General features: G+C 47.1%; 1 protein-coding gene across 4 annotated transcripts in view; it reads right to left on the reverse strand.

Moving 5' to 3' along the window:
• Positions 1–518: 518 nt before the first annotated feature.
• The window catches only part of Tnrc6c (trinucleotide repeat containing adaptor 6C), a 116,068-nt gene continuing 102,119 nt past the window's right edge, over positions 519–14,467 (reverse strand). For 3 of the 4 annotated variants that reach the window (XM_060386319.1, XM_060386318.1, XM_060386317.1), the window contains 7 exons: positions 14,101–14,268; positions 10,864–11,055; positions 10,284–10,427; positions 5,664–5,858; positions 4,691–4,761; positions 3,960–4,099; positions 519–3,386 (listed from right to left, as the gene is read on the reverse strand). In XM_060386319.1, coding sequence (XP_060242302.1) covers positions 3,026–3,386; positions 3,960–4,099; positions 4,691–4,761; positions 5,664–5,858; positions 10,284–10,427; positions 10,864–11,055; positions 14,101–14,268 — 1,271 coding nt within the window. In that variant the 3' untranslated portion in view covers positions 519–3,025. Of the gene's footprint in view, positions 3,387–3,959; positions 4,100–4,690; positions 4,762–5,663; positions 5,859–7,970; positions 8,067–10,283; positions 10,428–10,863; positions 11,056–14,100; positions 14,269–14,467 lie in introns of those variants that run through there. The other variant, XR_009592691.1, reaches the window with a different exon arrangement.

The following is a 14,467-nucleotide window of genomic DNA, read 5'->3' on the forward strand; positions in this document are numbered from 1 at the left end:
CCGCTTTGCACGCTTTGGTCTTGAGCCTGTGGACTCAGGCGGTGCTGCTCCTCAGTCTCCCGAGTGCTGGGCCTACAGGAACGTCCCACTCCATCTTTCCCGACAGTGCTGGGGGTGGAACCCAGGGCCTTATGCCTGCACATAGACTCTACCACCGAGCTATATCCCAGCTTCTCCATTTTTTTTTTAAATGCCCACACTGGGCATGTAAGTGCCCAGTCGTGGTGGTCCTAGGAAAACCTGCAGCCCCAGGCTCCACCTGTTGCTGGCCTGGGCAACATTGGTCTTCAGATGCATCCAATTCAGTCAGACCAGGACTTGGAAGCGTATTGCCTTCCAGTGGCTATTGAAAGGATCCACATATTCTCAGCAAAGCCCAGGAGCAAAGGCTACAACTCCAAGCCAAACAGCCAAGACGGCGAGTTTCACCAGAAATGAACACACACCCAGCAGAGACATAGTATGCCGTCTCCACACCAAAGCATGGGCCTTTCACAGATGAAAGACACAGCAATATGTGAACAGCCAAGAAAAACTGCAGTTTATTAAGACTCAACGAAGCGCTGTATTTTGAAAGCAGCCTCCAGTGCGCGTCCAACCACATTCCAGGAGGAGGGCATTTTAAGTGCCACAAACTTTTAATCTTAGAGTCACAGACATTTTAAATTCGAAAGGTTCAAAAAGGAAAAAAGGGGAGAAAAGGGGGGAAAAAAACCCACAAAAACTGAAAACATCCTTTACTTCCATCCCCAGTTTTAAAACATTAGGAGTTTTTCTACAACTCAGTGCTAAACGGCAGCATGGCGAGCTGAACACCTGGGGGCACACGCACGCACACGCACATATTTGATATACATATTTGGGTATACATACATCAAATATCTAGGACGCACGTAATGGCGACGAGATGCAGTCACTCTGCGGAGGGCCGTTCTGTGGGATACATGACGAAACTCGAACAAGTCTTGAACCCAGTTGTGCATAGTTCATGATCCTCTAGAAAACCAGCGTTTCTCTGCAATCTTGCAGGACGTGCTTTCTTTTTGTTTTGATAAAACCATTAAAAAGCTAATTAAAAAATGTAATGCACAAGTTTCCTGACCACATAGGCAGGGAGTACAATGTTCATATATTTTTTTAAAACATACTTGAGGGTGTGTTATTTCATTGTCTTTCTTCCTTGCAAAACAATCAAAACATTGATCATCTTTAAAACATAAAGCAATTTTTAATATATAAAGCACTCTTCAAACATCTATTTCTTTTGAGTCCATTATTTGGTAAATATGTAACTGCTACACATTAGAGATTAGGTATTTTTCTTCTTTGTGTGTGTGTTTTTTTCTTTTCCTTTTTTTTTTCTTTTTTTCTTTTTTTTTAAATAACATCTTCAGTGCTAGGAGTTGGGTTTAAAAATACATGAAATGGTGTGGAACTGCCCTCTGGAGCCCTGGCTTTCCTGAGAGCGAGCCGGCATGTGCAAGACAGAGATCACAATGCCTCATCACCTTGAGGAAGGGGTGAAGACAATCAACAGAGTCCGCGATGGCTGGAGGGGAGCAGCATGTCCCGTCCCAGAGCGCTGAAGCAACACATCTGTATTCTGAAAATAGGTTTTTGTTTGCTTGCTTGCTTGGTTTTGTTTTTTAATGATCAAAGTCTTTTTTTTTTTATTCCTTTTAAAATTTTTAAATTTTTTTTTAAAAGTTTTATTTTAAAGTCTGAAGGAGAAAAAAACGTCTGTAAACAGGTGGGAGCCCAAACCACGGCTCCTCCAAAGCAGTCACAACCCACGTCCAAGTGCCTGTCCCGTTCCTTGCGGGACACCCATTCTCTACAAGGATCTATGGCCACAGTTCAACAACAGTTTTGTTTTTCTCTTTAACTTTATATTCCAGATGGGAAATGGTGCAATACTCTGGTAATAATCTTCTTGCATTAGTCCACAATGAAAAGCTGCTAAAGGTAGATAGACATATTATTTCTCCAGAGATATACACTGTAACTTTAAATGCAATAACAGAGTCCTTGAGTAAACATTTACACATGAATTGTCGCCAGCCCTGTCCTGTGAATTCTCTTTACTGTTCAGGATTAGCTATAGGAAGGGCAGGGACACCTCAGTGCAAAGTTAGAAGCGAGTAACAACAATGAGAACATCTGACCAATGCGCAAAAAAAAAAAAAAAAAAAAAAAAGCATATACGGAATAAAAGGGAAACCCACAGTTAAATCCCTCACACGCTCTCAAACACAAGCACACAGTAAGCGCCAACTGTGCAAGAGCACGCGCATACAGTTCCACACGCGCATGCACACGCACGCACACGCACGCACACGTAGGCTATAAACGTAGACATTTCCTAGAGCCTGTTTCTGTGCACGGATGTCAACGTGGAAGTGTTCACATTTCGGTATTGGCCTGCTGGGTTCAAGTATTTGCATGTTTGATATGTCTTTTTTTTTTTTTTAACTTTTAAAAAATATTTTTTTGGGATAAAAAAAAATGACATGAAAAAGTAATGAAACAAGGGTAATGTGCATAGGCAGCTCCAGGGGGACAGAGAGCACTGGCCACGCCCTCAGCTCTGTGCCCGCACAGCGCAGCGCCTGTCCCACCCGCCCGCCGCCTCTGGTAATGTGCATAATCATCACAGGCTCACTTTAAATAGGCTTCAAGTCTCCCCCCACCCCACCATAAAATAACCCTTTCCAGCCCACAATCTGAAAAGTGCCCTTCATGATAGAACTATTCTAAGCAGCTTTTATACTTAAAACTCAAAATGACAACACACCGTACAAACATAAGACGACATAAAATAAAAAGCTATGAGGAACATCCTGTCATTAGCACGTGACACTGACCAAACGCAGCCCGCACTGTCTTCAACAGTTCACAAGGGCTGAGGCCAAGGTTCATCTTCAGAACTGGACAGAGGTACTCGAAGGGGCAGCTTGTCCATCAGGTGGAGCCTCGGAGCTTGGCCTGGCATGGTCAGCTCTCTTCTCCCCACTGACTGTGACCCCTAGATGGACTCGCCGCTGAGCAGGTCCCCTGGCAGCAGAGTGTTGAGAGGCGTGGGGCTGCCGATCACCCTGGCATCGTCGGCACTGGGAGGGCCCCAGAGACTGCTGGAATACTGGGGCACCCCACCCCACAGCAGCTCACTGCTGCCTTTCCCACTCAGGCATGGGGTGTTCCAGTGGGCAGTGTCGCTGCGCACTAGGCCATGGGTGCTCCCCGAGGTGCCCAGCCTGGGCTGGCTGGCCCCACTGCTGGACTGCCAGCTGGAGGTGGGTGGGAGGGCTTGGCCTTGGGCCAGGAACCGGTTCACTTCTTCTTCACCAGCAAATTCAGCCAAGATGGTGGTGTTTCCCAGTACACACCTAGAAGGCAAGAGGCTGGGTAAGTGTATCACTCTTACTTCTGAGTTTGTGCTACCAGGAAAGACAGACAAAAGGATCATGTCACAAGCTACCATGACCTAACCCATGTGGACTGCTTGTTTAAATGTGCTATGCAATGGGGGCTCAGCTGTCAAGCCCCACACCTCAGGTGACACTGCAGAGGGAGGACTCTTGTACTCTGCATGGACAGCACCCTCAAGGGGGCAGTGGGCTGCTGTAAGCAACTCTGGAGTCTGGGTGGGTACTGGACTCTCTAGGCGACACACAGACAGACAGACAGACAGACAGACAGACACAAATACAGTGACTGCATGAAGACACAGGGAGGATGGCTGCCTACACACAGAAGAAGTGGGCCTCAGGAGGAGCCAAATCTGTCCATACTTTGACCTTGGACTTCCAGGCTCCAGAGCTGGGAAAGGCACAGTTCTTCTGATCAAAGCACTACCTGTAGTGCAGTGTTGGGGTGCCACAGCACTCCCTCCCTCCACCTAACACACTACTGGACACTTGTGGCTACTTGGCAGTGTGAGGGGCTGAGGCATAGCATACATGTGCAGAGACTTTTGGGCCTTGGCGGCTTCTTCCTTGGAGCTGTAACGGACCACAGCATTGCCTTGGGTCAGATTCAGGTGGAATGTGATGAGGGGCCCATGCTGCAAACACAGCGTCCGCAGTGTAGAACCATCGATCTGAGGAGGAAGCAAAGGGGGGATGTGACCCTGCAGGCTCTGGCTGGGCTCTGCAGCAACAGCACGGACACTGGATGCACTGTATACTACAACTATTTCCTTGACAGGCTCACGACTGCAACGGACACTGAAAGTTCCTCGGTGGCCAGGCAGCTCAAGTGTAGGCTATTACACTTATACTAGCCAGAGGGAAGGGCCAAACTCCCATTCTGGGTTCTGCAGCTTGCAAAAGGCACAGCAGCAGCCTGGCAGCCTTGCAGTGATAAGCTAGTTCTGTGCCAGAGAATGGTTAAAGAAGCTGATCATATAGTTGAGGTGGCCAAACTCCCTGAAAGGTGTGTTTCTAAGATGTTTATGTTTTCAGCTTCAGAAGGGCAAACGAACCACCAGGAACATGGCTGAGAGAAGTATGTGGCTGTACTTGCCCACACTTACCTGTATTTACACTTGCTTCTGCCACTCTGGGCCCTGAGGGAAGATGCCTGACACACACAGTTACCTGCTCCAAGGGCAAAGTAGGCACCTTCCTGACCACAAGCAGCTACCCACTGGTATGATATGCCGCCCCTACATAGCAGCCAGCACCTGTACCTGGGGTGTGAGGTTGCGCAGAACGAGCCAGCTGCTTGTTCTTCCTGAGGGGTCAGTACTCCATGCAGAACCTGTGTGACAAGCCCACAGGATAAGAACTCAGTCGACAGGCCATATTTCTAGTCTGACTTAAAATAATTAGTCAGCTCTAGTCTTTTGACCCTGTGGAAGCCATGGCACCTTTCGATACACCCAATCTCATAATCACCGCAGAGTCCATCCGTGGCCCATGAAAACCCTGACTTCCCAGCAGGCCTGTCTTCTTCTATGTTGGGTTGTGGGGAAGACGGCAGATCTGACAAGAACCTGAGAATCACCTGCAAAGTTCTATTCTCTACTTTGTTCTGCCCCAACCCTCACTTAGAATCAACACACCTGGACTTCTGCTTAATGAAGTGAAGCAGATGTGGCAGGGCAGGGCTGCCACTAAAAGCCTGGGGTGCTGCGCTGAGAGCCAGCAGCTGACTGGAGCCTGGGTGCTTTTCTCCTATGTAGCAGAGGAGCCCAGTGACCGCAAGCGCTCGGTGGAGGGACTCTATAGGGCTGTACATTTCCAAGGTGCCTTAGTTTTTGGTCTGGAAAACCCTTATGTTTCCATGGAACCTTGTAGAGAAATTAAGACCTCTGTGCTGGGTGAGATGGGTAGGAAGCCTAGAATGGCTGAATGGCCTTTTTGAGGATACAGTACATGAAGTAGATATGTCCAATGGCCTGCCCTGTATAAGACACTCCATCTCTTTACTTTTTTTTTGAGACAGGGTTTCTCTGTATAGCCTTGGCTGTCCTGGAACTCACTTTGTAGCCCAGGCTGGCATCAAACTCACAGAGATCCGCCTGCCTCTGTCCAACTCTTTCTTAAGGTCCCAGGCTTCCGGGGTCTGATGAGAGGCACAGGATAGAAGAGGCACATTTCCCTGAATCACATGTAGAGCAGCTATGAGCGCCCTTCTCCGCAGGAGGCGGCAGTGCTTACCCGAGGAGTAGGAGCTGGTCCAGCCAAGGGGGCTGGTGCCCCAGGTGGAGGAAGGCTTGGGATTGGCTAAGCCTGGAGGTGGCCTGGTGGGCGCAGTAGTGTTTCTGGGTACCTTCCACAGCTCATGAGACAGAGAGGCTTGCGTGTGAGAGGCTGGGCCTGAGGACCATGTTGATTTAATGTCAGACAGTTTACCTAGGAGAGAAACAGAGAATGGGCTTGTGCACAGCCAGAGAAATGACTACAGCTTGGGAAGCTGGCAGGGTAACTGCAGATGGGAGAAAACAACAGCCACAAAGCACCATGGCGCTTCTGACTCATGCTGGGTGACCTCCCTGCCTCACCTCCTGGGCTGATGGACTGCTGACTGTGCTACTGCACCCAGCTTTACTCTCTTCTACTTTCTGGTTAAAGATACTGTGTGTGCCCTGTGTAGACTCTGCTGAACTGCTGACACTTCATCGGTTGGCTAACATTTGCTGTGAAGAAATGTTTTGAAGTTTAATCTTTTTTTAACTTGTTAAAACTTTTGTTTGTTTGATTGAGGTAGGATCTTCTTCTGTAGCCCAGTCTGGCCTTGAGTTTGTAGTAATCCTCTGCTTCTGCCTCCCATGTGCTAGGATTACAGGTGTGTGTCACCAGGCCTGACTGATTTGGTGTTGGGATTGGAAGCCAGGGCTCAGAGAATGCTAGGCAAGTACCCTGTCCACTGGGCCACACCACCAGCCCTCTCTAGTTCAGACTTTAATCATCATCAGCTGTGCTGAAACGGTCACGTCAGAAGCATAGCCTACACATGTGCTTCCTGTGCAATCTCTAGGAGCATTAGTCCCCTGTCAGAGAATGCTCCTTCTGACAGACACTTCTGCCACAGCCACTGTCTAGCTATAGACATGGATGTCTCCACTGCTTCTGGACTGAGATGCAGCACCAGGCATGCTGGCTGGGGAGGCAGTTATTGGAACTCTTTGGGAGAAACACAAAAGCAACGACCACCATGGGCCCCAGATCCTTTATCTGCCAATGCTTGCCATCATCCCCTGTGTGTTCCTGAGACACTGCAATACAAATATGCCCCATTCCCTTGTCATACATAGACCAGCACACTATTTGTGTGTCAACACACACTACAAATACTGTAAACCAAATGCTATCAAGAAAGGTGATCTTTATTTTGCCTATTTCTTTAGCTACCTCCCACTGGAAGTATAAAAGGTGTAAATATACTTCTTTTTCAACATTAGTAAGAGTGAAAACAATCTAGTGGCACCAGCTTTGTTTTTTAACGTGGTGCTGAGCTACATCAACACTGCTTTCTTCCCCAGGCTCAGAGTGTTACAGGAATGCTCCAGGAAGAGAGGCTTCAGAACTATCTTCCTGCAGCAGCTCTGTGCAGCAAGGTGCACCACAGCAGTTTAACAATCTGGACGAGGTTTGGTGAAATACAGGTTTGTCCACAAATCTAAGATAGTGTGCACACATCTCCTTTTTCTTTTTGTTTTTTTGAGACAGGGTTTCTCTGTGTAACCTTGGCTGTCCTGAACTTACTTTGTAGACCAGGCTGTCCTTGAATTCACAGAGATCTGCCGAGTTCCTCTGCCCTCCAACTGCTGGGATTAAAGCTTTACGCTAAAGCTGGATTAAAGGCGGGATTCCATGTCTGGCTATGCAGACATCTTCTTAAGAAAGTTTTTACACAACCTGTTGTGGTGACACATATCTTCAGAGGCAGATGCAGGTCAATCTCTTGTGAGTCTGAGGCCAGCTAACAGGGCTACATAGAAAAACCCTAAAATAATTTAATAACAAAGACTTCTCTCTATTTCACTAGAAGACGTGTTCTACGTGTAGGAGCTGTGAGGTGAGGTCTGTGGTGTCCTAAGAGCACTTCAGACACATGAGAGGAGAGTGGGACATGAGTACCCTGAGGAGCTGGGTTTCGCAGTGGGTCCTGGCCCTTCAACCTCAAGCCCAGGTAGGCACACATCTACGCTGCTGCCTGCTGTGCACTTCCAGAGCCTCACAAGGTCATCTTGTTGCTGTGGGAGAAGGGGGAAGCTGACCTACTTATGTGGGACCTACATATCGTGTGGCCTTCGTCACCCCAGGAGACATGACCACCTCCATTCTGCATGTAAGGACACATATTCCTACTGCTGAACTGGTCAAGGCCATGCCTGCCTTCATCACACATGGCCTCCCTGTCCATGAGGAGCAATGGACCAACAAGAAAAGCTGAGGCCTGCCCAGGTTTTGTTTAGGGAGAGAAAGGAAAAGCTACCTGCAGGCCGAGAGGCCAATTCATACCTCCAGCACTGGACGGTGAGGCAATGCTGCTGAAAGAGCCACTGCGGCCAGAGGCACTGAGTGGTCAGGCATTCTGAGAAGATGGTGGGGAGATCCCTGTAGAACCAAACATGCACTAAGATGGGATGGTCGGCATCAAGTGAGCAGTGACTGGGGTACAAGGAGCTCCAGCATGATACAGCATAGGAGAAAGACAGGGCTGTACCTCTTAGCTCCTGGGAAAGCTGACAATAAGCCTTCCTGAAAGTTTTAGAAAACCAAAGAAACATGGGTAGGAACCACCTGAGGTGGGTAAGTCACAGGAAGAGAACCACTGATAAGACAGCTAAAACACCATGGCATGATGCTGAAGATCACAGGGATTTTCCCTCTGAAAAGGATAAGAATTTAAAAATAAGGCAATTCTTATTCTTTTAAAGCTCAAACAAAAGACACAAAATTAAAAAAATAAAAAATCCAGACTCGTTAGTATAAACCTTGGTATACGTAAAAGCAAGAACTTTTCTGGTCCTAGTTCTTAGTCCCACTTCCCTCAGGGACCTGGGGTAGCGAGGAGGCATCTGTCCCAATCACTGTGGACACCCAGAGCCATCGCCTTCTACTCTGAGAGAGCCTTGTTCCTGCACCTAGAGAGCATGTGGGCACTGGGCTACCCTTAAGACACCTGTCTTCTCCACGGTGTGGTTTGGTTCTCACCATGCCTCTTTTTCAAGTCTGTAAACAAATCAAGACCCTGTGGGAAAACAAGGATGGGAATGGTCGCAGATCTGTTGGAAGCAGGCAGAAGAGCTCCTCCAACTGAGATTCAGGCACAGCTGGACTATTATGCCCACCAACACACAGAGTCTATGGCTAAGCCATAGTCTCCAGCTCAGTCAACTGCACCAGTGTGCAAGCTCTGACCTCTCCTGACAGTAACTCCTCTGCACTGAGTCTTCAGTTGTATAAGATATCTGCTCTACCAACACTCCTAAGCTATTATTCAGCCCACTAACGTCATCAGTCTAAGATCACAAGACGGGTGCTGGTTTGGTTTGAACGTGTGAGAAATGTGTCTAAATCCTATGTTTATGTTTTCTAGCTTTGTAGTATGGTTTCCTATACTCTCGTGTCTCACAGAAGCTGTGCCAAAAACATCATCAAGACAAAGCAGGAAAACAGACTAAAGCTAGCAGTGGTGGAGTTTGCCTTCAACACACCTTTAATCCTAGCACTCTGAAGGCAGGGGCAGGGGGATTCTCCGAGCCTGATGCCAGCCTGGTCTATTTGGTGTGTTTTAGGATGATACTGTAAGATCTTGTCTCAAAAAAAGTAAAAAAGACTGGAGAGATGAGCGAAGGCTCAATTTCCTTCCAGTTTAAAGAGAATTCAACAAAAAAACAAACAACCCTTGTCATAAAAGGCTAATAGCTAAAGCTGTGACTGCCTAACACAACAATTAAAAAAAAATGATATGAACTACTTGCTGGTTAAAAATTCTTCATCCACAGAGGGTCACTGTGATGGCTTGATTAAGAATGGTCTCCATAGACACAAGTATTTGAATGCTTGGCCCACAGGGAGTGGCACTATTAGGAAGTGTGGCCTTGCTGGAGGAAGTGTGTCACTGTGGAGGTGAGCTTTGAGGTCTCTTATGTTCAAGCTACAATCAGTGTGACTCTCGGCCTTTCCCTTCTGATCAAGATGTAGAATTCTCAGGTCCTTCTCCAGCACCATGTCTGCCTGCATACTGCCATACTTCCCACCATGGCATAAAGGGCTAAAGATCCAAGCTGTAAGCCAGCCTCAATTAAATGCTTTCCTTTACAAGAGCTGCCATGGTCATGGTGTCTCTTCACAGCAATAAAACCCACAGTCATTTGTTTTGTGTCTATGGGTTAGGAACAGTCTCTGCAAACGTCCAGAATCTGAAGCACATGTGTTAGGCCAGTCAACATAAGCACACACCTTGTCAGTCTTCCCACAGGTTTTGCCTTTCATTTTCTGATGCCACAGTGGTCAGGTGAACAAAACACGTACTGACTATGTCTGATGCCATACCTGCCTCACAGCTACAAGGTCAGATGATGCCTCTACAGGGGCCGGGAGACCGGCTCATAGAAGGCAAGGTGACAGCCCTACACAACTCCAGCACCCCCCTCCCTTTTGTTTGTTTGTTTGTTTTTGAGACAGGATTTCTCTGTGTAACAAGACCTGGTTGCCCTGGATTCACTTTGTAGACCAGGCTGGCCTTGAACACACACAGATCCGCCTGCCTCTGCCTCCCTGAGTGCTGGGATCAGAGGCGTGTGGCACCACCGCCTGGCTTCTCACCTCCACTCTTAAGAAGGTAGCGGTTGACATCCTGGATGGTGGTGTTGATGGTAGGTCCAGTGGGGACGCTTCCAGGAGTGGCATCAGGGTCATTCTCGGGATCAATGCTCTGAAGGCCTTTCCACGGAACTCCAGGGTGGAACTCTGTTCATGGAGACCAAAATGAGGCTGCGCACTGGAGCACCTTCACCTGTCTCATGACGGTTAAAACTCGTTTTCCACATTTGTAGGAATTTGAAAAGTCTGACAGTCAGGTTCAGAGGTATTCTTTGGTTAGATACAAGGCATCAGATCAGTTATTCTTTTGGAACAAACTAGAAACAGCTACCACATGCCAGTACCAGGTGGGAGCTGGTGTCCCTTGTCACTCCTGCTGGTCACTGGTAGGCCTAACCTACCTTAAACTGGGAAGCTGCACAGCAATGTTTGACACCATGTACCCCACAAAATCTCGACAGAAACCCCAAAGCTCTAGACTTGATGCTTGCAGGACCCACAGTGCAGATTCAGGCTCCCTCAGTTCTAATTGCTCTCCTAGGCTTGGGGCATACTTGAATCTACCACTTGAATGCAGTCTTACCTGGGGGCCAGCTAATGCTGGAGCCATTTGAGATTTTATCGCTGTCAGATTTGGCACGTGACCAGCTATGGGGAACAGCTACAGGAGGACTGGCTGGTGACTCACTGTTCTGGATTAACTCGTACCGGCCATAGGAGTCATCAATGGAGGACTTACCTGGAGGCCCGATGCTTAGACCTCCAGGGATAGCACCTACAGAACAGGAACCAGGAATACAGTGAGCGCTGACAAAGATGAGCATGCACATAATGCAACCACCTTCCCTTCCAGGCCCAGATGCTCGCCCCTGGCAGTTACAGGCCTGTCAGCCTTGAGCTGTACACGAGTCTTTAAGGACTGTGTCAGTGAGCCCAAACATGGTCTTTGGATGACTAACTCATCTATGCTAGGCCAACCCTGAGGGACACCAAGTTTATCAATCACACATCATTGTTATTGTTGGTTTCCCCCTCTGACACAGGGTTTCTCTGTGTAGCCCTGGCTGTCCTGGTCTTTTCTCTGTAAATCATGTTGGCCTCCTCAAATTCAAAGAGAACCACCTGCCTCTGGCCCCTGAGTACTGGGATTAAAGGTGCACACCACCACCACCATCCAGCCTGTACCATTATTATTATTATTTTCAGTGCTGGGGACCAAATCCAAGGCTTCATACAGGCTAAGTAAGCACTTCACTACTGAGCTTTGTTTTTTCAGATGGTGTCATCCAGTCCAGACTGGCCTTTAACTCCCTATGTCATCAAGAATGACCCCAAACTCCTGATCTTCCTATCTCCACCTCCCCAAATGCTGGGATTATAGGTGTATGCCACTATGAACTGCTTTAGTTGCTAAGCTGGAAGGTCTTACATACCTCAGACTGGCCCTTGACCTTATGTTTAAGGGTGACCTTCCTGATTGCCTCTGTGCTGAGACCACAGGCACGTGCCACCAAGCTTGGTTTAGTGGTGCTGCACATTTTACCCCAGGTTCCTTGCCTCCTAGACAAGCACTCTAACACCTGAGCTAATGCCCCAGTCCAGAAACTTACAACAGCTTTGATTTGTGTATATGCCCATGTGCATGCACAGAGTTCAGAAGCCATCAGGCCTCCTGATCTATCCCGGACTTCCTTGAGACAGGTCTCTCAGTGAGCCTGGAGCCAGGCTGCTGGCCAGCAAGCTGCAGCTAACCTCCCACCTGCTCCTGGAACCTGGGGGTTACAGGCATATGTGACTACACTGAATCTGAGGACTTGAACTCAGGTTATTATGCTGTGTGGCAAGTGCTCTGATCTGCTGAGCCACCTCACTAGTGACACCCTCCCCACCTTTTTATTTTTAAAATTTGTCTTTATTTGTATTTTATGAATGTTTTGCCTACATGTACATCTGTTTACCACGTGTGCCTGGTCCTTGTGGAAGTCAGAAGAGGACATCAGATCCCCTGGAATAGGAGTTATAGGCAGCTGTAAGCTAATATTTGGTTGCTGGGAATCAAACCCAGGTCCTCTGAAAGCAGCCAGTGCTATGAACCTCTGAGCCGTCTCTACAGGACACCTACCCCCCCTTTCAAAGAGACTTGTCCAAGCAGGTTTGAACACTTGGGATCAAGAGATTCTACTGTCCTGGTCTCTTAGGTAACCAAATTCATATCACATTATCAGTGAATAAGAATAAATTTTTATTTATTTATTTATAAAGACAAGCTCTTTTTGCAGCCCCGGCCGTCCTGGAACTCACTCTATAGGCCACACTCTAAACTCAGGGATCTGCCTGCCTCTGCCTCCAAGAGCTAAGATTAAAGGCATGTGCCACCACACACATTTTGTGCTTCTGGTTATAAACATAAGACTCTTGAACTATCATTGACTGTTACACCCCTAGCCACATTAAAAATCTTATTTAAGAAAAACATATGTTTGGAGATAGGCCACACAGAAAACAGGCTGACCTCCAACTTGTAAGTAGCCAAGGATGACTTGAAATTCCTGCTCCTCCTGCCTCTACCTCCCAACTGCTGGGGTTACGGAACAGCTCCTATCCTTCCAATCTGGAAATGTTAAACCTTGGGAAGCTGTATATCATAAGTCTTTCTGGGTATAAAATATGAGTTTTCCTGGTTAGTGATCATGTTTGCTGGCTGTCTATGTTCTCCCTCCCCTTTCTGCAGGGGTTTCCCTACTATGCAAGAACAAAGTAGGCACTGATTTATACAAAGTAAAACAACTATGATGGTGCCAGGTAAAGGGCCCAGATGTCACATGGAGATTTTCTTGCTAAATTAACCATTAGGGTCTCCCCCCCCTTTTAGATTACTTTATATCAAGAGAAAACTATATACCCTATTACATTTCTTTTGTTCCTTTCTGCTTCTGGGGATAAAACTCAGGACCTCAAGAATGTAAGACTAGTACCCAGCCATTGAATCAAGGTCACTGAAGGCCAGGTTAGTGCCCCTGTCACTGAGCCACACCCTAGCCCATTCTGGGCCAATATGATGATTAAGAGTTTTGTTTCTTTTTTTTTTTTTTTTTTTTAAATAGCCTTTATTTTTTTTTTAAACTTATTTATTTATTATTTATACACTGTTCTGCCTACATGTGTGCCTGTGTACCAGAAGAGGGCACCAGACCTCATTATAGATGGTTGTGAGCCACCATGTGGTTGCTGGGAATTGAACTCAGGACCTTTGGAAGAACAACCAGTATTCTTAACCTCTGAGCCACCTCTCCAGCCTAAGAGTTTTGTTTCTTTCTCCTTTCTATTTGATTATTTTTGTGTTTTACTTGTTTGAAAGGTGATTCTTCTTCAAAGCACTATCTTTTGACATTAAGAAAAAAAAATCTTAATTATGTATTTGTATCCATGTGTGAGTATATATATGAGAGTGTAGGTATCCATAGAGGCCATGGAGCTTCAGTTTCAAGCAGTTGTAAGCCGCCCAACATGGGTGATAGAACTTGTCTTCTGCAAGAGCAATACTGCTCTTACCTGCTGAGCCATCTCTCCAGGACTCAGCAGGCTCTTTTTGTTGGCAGATAAGGAGTTAACTAAAGAGCACTGGGCTCTGACCTATCCTTTCAATGATCTGTAGGTTTGGAGCTAAGATCTAATGGTTAGCTTGCAGGTACTCCTTTTCTTCTGTTCTTGGAGCTGCATTCATAGAAGCACATAGAATGGACATGATAGTTCAGGCTACCCTGTCAATAAGTCAATTGCAACCCTCTGCTGACCAGGAATTTGGTGAGGGCATACATACCATGCTTGCTAGGATTCTGGTCCAGGGGAGAAGCAGCACTAGACAAGTTACCCATGGAGTTGGGATGTGTCCACTGAGGCAGGCGTGACTGGGACTGAGACGGGTCCTTCACAGACAAACCACTGCTCATGTCTATGCTGTTGACATTCATGTTTGGGTTCAATCCAGCTGAAAACACAGACATTGTTAGTATTTGTCTCTCCCCTGGAAGATTTTGCTCTGAGAGCCCTCTTGGAGAGGTAGACTCTTCCCTCAGGTAGAGTCACACACTTCCATTTTAATTCCACACTCTGCCCCTACAGATTTTTTTATTTTGAGACAAGGTCTCACCCTTGTAGTTCCTAGCTGACCTGGAACTCACTATGTA

The sequence above is a fragment of the Meriones unguiculatus genome, chromosome 7 (genome assembly GCF_030254825.1).
Source record: "Meriones unguiculatus strain TT.TT164.6M chromosome 7, Bangor_MerUng_6.1, whole genome shotgun sequence".
Taxonomy (NCBI): domain Eukaryota; kingdom Metazoa; phylum Chordata; class Mammalia; order Rodentia; family Muridae; genus Meriones; species Meriones unguiculatus.